Here is a 6,254-nt window from a genome sequence, read left to right as displayed (position 1 = left end):
CACTGACACTCCTGGGGCGAGTAGAAAATCGCCGATGAAGTGGCAGCCGACAATCAGCTGTGTCGGGCTGCCGAACACCATCGGCGACATCCTGAGCGCCACACACATGAATACCAGCAACCACACACACAAACACCCGGGAGAACATCACAGAACCGACACGGGAGCGCCCCAGGAGGCGCTCCAACAACCGGCACAAGGACACGAGACGTACGCGCTAGAAACTGAGCGGCCATCTTGAAGCGCCGATACAGACTGAGAGCGAGCGAGCGAAACAGACTGAGACAGAGCGAGCGAGACAGAGCGAGCGGAATAGACTAAACAAGAGCGAGCGAGACAGACGATACAAAATGATAAATAGAATAATATGCAAATGCGAAGATGAGGGCGCTACAAATGAAACGGCGTATATTATATACATATCTCTGACAATAAAATTAAAATTATAATTGGAAAATAATGAGCGTGGAACAAATATCGAATTGTAAAATTCGCACGCGGCCGACACCCCTATTATGATAGCGAGCGACAACTACCCCCTTTAGGTTTAAATAATAAATTAACTGACCGAATTTGAACCTCTGACAAAATTCGCTAGTGACGTCACGACCAATTAGCAAATTAGAATAAAATTTGATTTCCGTCCGGATAGACAAATAGATAAGAGTAGAGGTAGATCTTTTCCAACAACTAACGATAGCTACCTTAGTGGGGGGTGAGAGAGGGTAAATAACGACGAAAGTAGGAGAGTTAAGGAGGGCGCTGTATCCTTCTAATTTACATACGGACCAATAATAAAATATTCGGAGGGCGCTACCGATATCCGAATTAGCATACCGACCAATAATAACATTTCTTCTCGGAAAGAGGAGAAGAAAAGCGATCTTTGACCGCGAGAAGCCGATTCTCGTCCATTTTGCCACTGAATATCTGGATAGAAGGAGCCTCTATCAGCTAATCTCGCTGCCGAATTATTAGCGCTAGACGCCTTTCAGATATTTTTGCCAATTTTGTTTGCCAATACCGTAAGAAAAAAATTGTAAGTAGGCAAAGTGTTACTCATTTTTATTTAATCGTGGAGTGCGGGAATAAATCGTTCAGTGCCGAAGGTCGTCGCGACGCGTGGATCCGTCGACGCCGGTGCCTATCGGATCGTGCTGACCTGTCCGCCATTCCGTAGATATAAAGTGAGTGTTCGGTTTTACGAAAGAAAATTGCGATTTAGGATTCGCGCTGACCTTTCGTTAACTATTCATTAAGTGTTAGATGTTACGAATAAAAATTGCAATTTAGGATTCGCGCTGACCTTTCGTTAATTATTTATTACGAACGTATAGGTTTAATCAAATAAAATTGTCTTGATTAGCTATTTGTGTTGACCTTCCCGCCATTTCGCAAACCGAATGTGAGCGTTAGGATTAACCCATGAAAATTGAGATCGAGGATATTCGCGCTGACCTTTCGCTAATTATTTATTGCGAACATAGGTTTAATTGAATAAAATTGTCGTGCTTATATAGTTGTTGATCTTCCCGCTATCCCACAAATTGAACGTGAACGTTAAGATCAACCAAGGAAAATTGTGATTTAGGATTCGCGCTGACCTTTCCGCCATTTCCTAGATTTAAAGAGAGTATTAGGTTCATACGAATTCGAAGCAGTAGTTGAATTATTCGCGCTGAGCTTTTTGTTAATAGTTCGTTACGAACGTAGATTTAGCCGAATAAAAATACCGTGCTTATTCAATTTTGTGCTGATCTTTCCGCCATTTCGTAAATCGAGTGGGAGCGGTAAGATCAGACAAAGGAAATTCGCGACTGAGTTATTTGCGCTGACCCTCTCTCTTTGTTAATCGAAGACCGACCGGAAAATCATTAACGTTCCAATTAAATTGTATCCTTACGGATTTATAGTTATTCAGATTTTTACCGACCCTATTCACTCCGACCTCTTACTTTTACATTATTAAGATATCAATAAAGTGATTAATTATCTATGTATATATAATTTACTTTGATATCCCACCTCGACTGTATGCTAGTGATTTTCAGCCGTGAGCGGTTACATACGGGTATCACTAATTCGCTATATTTTTGGGTCACTCGATAGGTAACATATGCGCGATTTCGAACGTATTCACGACCTGAATCAAGGAGCCATCACCTGAGCTGCCGGCATACCCTAGTCAAGGAGACGTAGAAAAAGTAGGAGAGTTGGACACCAAGGCCTGAAGAGAGAATACAACGCGTATCCCCCGTTTGCCCACTCTGCGCAGTCGCCGTTAAGCAAACCGGGATACGCGATAACCCTACTGGCCTTACCCCCGACGATCGCCGTAATCAGCCGACGGTCTGGCGCCCTAAATAATCGGGGGTAGAGCCAAACAGGCCTTGTGGCGGAGGAAACTCGGAGCGCGGTCAACACCCCCGATATTCCCTGCCACAACACTGTCAATTACACTTGTAACTCGAACTTGCACAGTGTTATATTCCCCTCAGAAATTACCTTTGTGTGGTACATTATATTATTTTATCATCTTAATATTTCTTTTTCTTCGTGTAATTATAATCGTTTCACTCGGAAGGGAGTGATGTAACGGCCACGCACTGAGCGTGCGCATCTCACACATACAGACAGTCACATATACTTACTGGCACAAACACGCTTTTACACTACTTCAACCATTTCCAAGCGATGTTCCCGCTGGAACCGGAGAAAGGAGAGAACTTCTTGGACTCGAGTTTGATATCTTTGCTTAGGCCCGGTCCCATAGGTACGTACGGATGCGGACGGATACGGACGCGAATCGCAACTCTAGTAACATCACTAAAAATATCTAGTTCGATTATTTAGTACCAACACTACCGGTAGTGAGCAAAAGTGACGGTTGTTTAAAACTGTAGCGCCGAACGTACCACATTTAATGAACGCCTATTTAACCTTTACATTATTGCAGTCTATAAGATGGCAAATGATAGAGAATTGATAGACTTTAGTGGAATTAGTAATTAATAACTACAATTAGTGGAATTAGGCCTTAATTTTATGGAAGTATGTACTTGAATATATGAGAAGAAGAAGAAAATATATATAAATGATATGTATTAATCATCCCAAAAACTTTTTTTACATTAGCATACTCATCAATAAGCAATATTCATGAAAATTTGAAAAGTAAATTGTAGACCTGACATTGCACATTAAATGTGGTACGTTCGGCGCTACAGTTTTAAACAACAGTCACCTTTACTCACTACCGGTAGTGTTGGTACTAAATAATCGAACTAGATATTTTTAGTGATGTTACTACAGTTGCGATTCGCGTCCGTATCCGTATCCATACGTACCTATGGGACCGGGGCCTAAGCAAAGATATCAAACTCTTCGTCAAGTCAAAAAACATGCGCGCCTGCGCACAAGTCAGTTGATGGTATAAAGAGCTTGCGTTAAGTTAAATCCCACTGGTACCAATAAAACCGAACAGAACATACGCACTGAAATCGCTCTCGATGGATTCCATTATTAAATTGTCAATAAAGTTGTACTGTCTTAAGTGGGAAATAATTAATTCATAGATCAATAAATTCTAGTAATAGTGGTATTTTATTAGTTCAACCTTTAATTACATTGCTATCCAACAAATCCTATACATCTTTCCGTTTCCAAAAGCCACCGCCATCTATAGTAAAGTAAAATAAAATAATATAAGTGAAGTTAGCGTACAAACATGAAGTCAGCTGAAAGTTATAAATGTGTACATATGTCGAGCTGGTCGAGCATGACTGCGTGATGCAGTAGAGCTGTGATCTGTAATTCATTCATTCAGTGGCTGTGGTAAAAAGTAAAAACTGTCAACATTTATAGTGCCTCTTTCTAACTTAAAGTTAAATCTCTTATATTTTTATTTTATTCCTTTCTTAGAAGTATTAAGAAAGGGTTTAGTTTTCATCATTAACTATCAAACAATATAAAGTCGTCTTCTCACTCAGCGCTTGTCATCAGTCGTGCATTTAGAAATTGTTTATTTGTGATACTTGCAACTATTAAAGTTCTATCATGGAAACCACAAGTGAAGCTCATGAATACATTAATTTTATGGAACTATTAGGTCGATTGAAGGTAAATGTCGACGAGAAAACTGCAACTTAAATAAAATTCAATTTTATAAACTTGTTATATGATCCTCAAAATATTTAGAAAATTATTCTATAACAAAAAAAGAAGCAATCAAGTACTTAATGACAATTCAGAAAAGTTTAATAGAATGCATGTTTAGTAAGAGTAACTCATGTTCAACTATATAAAAATATATGCATCAAAACTCAAACAGATTGTATATCAACTAGTAGTGTGTTGAAACAAAATTCTTTTACTTTTAGTAGTTAATTTTTAGTTAATTTAGTAGTTATCTGTGACCGATACACCTATTATTCCTCATTTCCTTAATTTAATCGATCAAAACATCTCATTCATTTCAGCACCTAAAAAGGACAGGTTGGGTAATTAAAAATATTCCTGACCCTGAAACTATTTCAGGACACATGTATAGAATGGCTGTCTTATCTTTTTTAATTGACCCAAAAGCAAACCTTAATAAGATGAAGTAAGTGATTGTGTTTACATTTATCATCATTTTTTATCAAATGTTCATGCTTAATAATTATTTTATTTGTAAATTCTTATTATTATTGTTTTTTAAATATTTATTAACTAATAACTCAATATTTAATTAAAGAATGATAATCGAAAAAAAACATTATGTTGCACATTTAGTTTGAATTAGTAAGAATAATTGTATTCTTCGCAGAATTATGGAAATGGCTTTGGTTCATGATTTAGCAGAATGTATTGTTGGTGATATTACACCACATTGTGGAGTTTCTGCAGAGGATAAACATAGAATGGAAGATGAAGCAATGGAAGAAATTTGTAAAAATCTTGGAGCCAGAGGTGTTGAAATGTTGAAAACATTCAGAGTAAATAATTTCTTATAAATAATAAGATACCATTTTTGGAATAGTTTGGTTTACTAATTTTATGAATTTTGTATAGGAATATGAAAAACAAGAATCACCAGAAGCTCGCTATGTTAAAGATCTAGATAGAGTTGATTTGTTATGTCAAGCATATGAATATGAAAAACGAGATGAGTGTCCAGGGGAATTACAGGAATTTTTTGATGCATCACAAGAAAAAGTAGAACATCCTTTTTTAGCAGCTATTGTCAAGGAAATCAATCGCAAACGTAAAGAAGTCACTCCTGAAAAACTGCTGAATGGTAATTGATGATAACTTTAAATAGAATACTAATGCTTCAATATGTTAATTAGAATTATTTAATTTGAAAATTAATTCTACCACTTTTTACTATTTTTGAAGTTATAATTTGTGTTATTATTTGAATTCAGTATGTTCAATGTTTAATTTTTAATACTGTTGTTGGAGTTCTTAGTTAGTGCTGTTCAAAGTAAAATATTTCTGAATATTTTAATTTATATCTTCATACATAGAAATTTTAATTGGCAATTATGTGATGTTTTACCAAACTTGTGTTCTATAAGTAACAACTTGAGATTTATAAAAGTATTTATAAACTTAATTATACAGTAACATATTTTAGTTGACAGTACATTATAAGCAATAAAGTACTCATTTCAATAATTATATTGAAATGAAGTTAATGTTGGACTGAGAATGTAAATAATAAAAGCATTATGGTTATAGTGATAGTGCGCAATTATTAACATGTGCTTATTGCAAGTGATTTGGTTTTATATGAAGCATTATCATTTATTTTCTAAACATTATAAATTTGAATTAATTCAGAAAGAATTTTTTTTTTTAATTTTATAAGTACATGAAATAGTGAATCAAAAGAATATTAAATTTTAAGTACACAAATGTGTATGTCAATATTCAGAAAGAATGTAGTTATAATGGAAGAATTTAATATGCAATCAATTTTTAGATATCAATAGATAGTATGAGATATCTCAGATCATAGAAATAATTACAAGACTTTAACAAATTTTTATAAGTACAAATAAAAATATATTTATGACCTGTAAATAAACTGAGAATAATTTTCAAAAGTAATATTTATGCAATAAGAATATTATATATCATAGAATATTGTGCATAAAAAATAATAGCTAAAAGTATGTTTCTGTAATACTATCTTGAATAAAGTTAAATTTTTCTTAAATTATCTTTTAAAAATAACTTTATCTTATTAAAAAACAATAATTTAGGTA

At 35.0% G+C, this 6,254-nt stretch overlaps 1 protein-coding gene across 1 annotated transcript; it reads left to right on the top strand.

Moving 5' to 3' along the window:
* The first annotated feature begins 3,655 nt into the window (after positions 1–3,655).
* Positions 3,656–6,183, top strand: LOC131667769 (5'-deoxynucleotidase HDDC2). The gene is made up of 4 exons (XM_058941444.1): positions 3,656–4,119; positions 4,479–4,603; positions 4,808–4,976; positions 5,053–6,183. The coding sequence occupies exons 1-4, from the start codon at positions 4,057–4,059 to the stop codon at positions 5,284–5,286; spliced, it is 591 nt and encodes a 196-aa protein (XP_058797427.1). The 5' UTR covers positions 3,656–4,056; the 3' UTR covers positions 5,287–6,183.
* The last annotated feature ends 71 nt before the right edge of the window (positions 6,184–6,254 follow it).

This window comes from Phymastichus coffea, unplaced genomic scaffold (assembly GCF_024137745.1).
Source record: "Phymastichus coffea isolate CEN01 unplaced genomic scaffold, Cenicafe_Pcof_1.1 PCOF00070, whole genome shotgun sequence".
NCBI classification, from domain to species: domain Eukaryota; kingdom Metazoa; phylum Arthropoda; class Insecta; order Hymenoptera; family Eulophidae; genus Phymastichus; species Phymastichus coffea.
Note: the sequence above shows the minus strand (reverse complement) of the source record. Positions and strands in the feature narration are given on the sequence as shown.

Bases quoted from the DNA above. Each gene is read 5' to 3' on its own strand.
- LOC131667769 (XM_058941444.1), top strand. From the start codon at position 4,057: ATGGAAACCACAAGTGAAGCTCATGAATACATTAATTTTATGGAACTA. The intron at 4,604-4,807 runs GTAAGTGATTGT...TATTCTTCGCAG, and splicing joins GCAAACCTTAATAAGATGAA to AATTATGGAAATGGCTTTGG. The intron at 4,977-5,052 runs GTAAATAATTTC...AATTTTGTATAG, and splicing joins AAATGTTGAAAACATTCAGA to GAATATGAAAAACAAGAATC.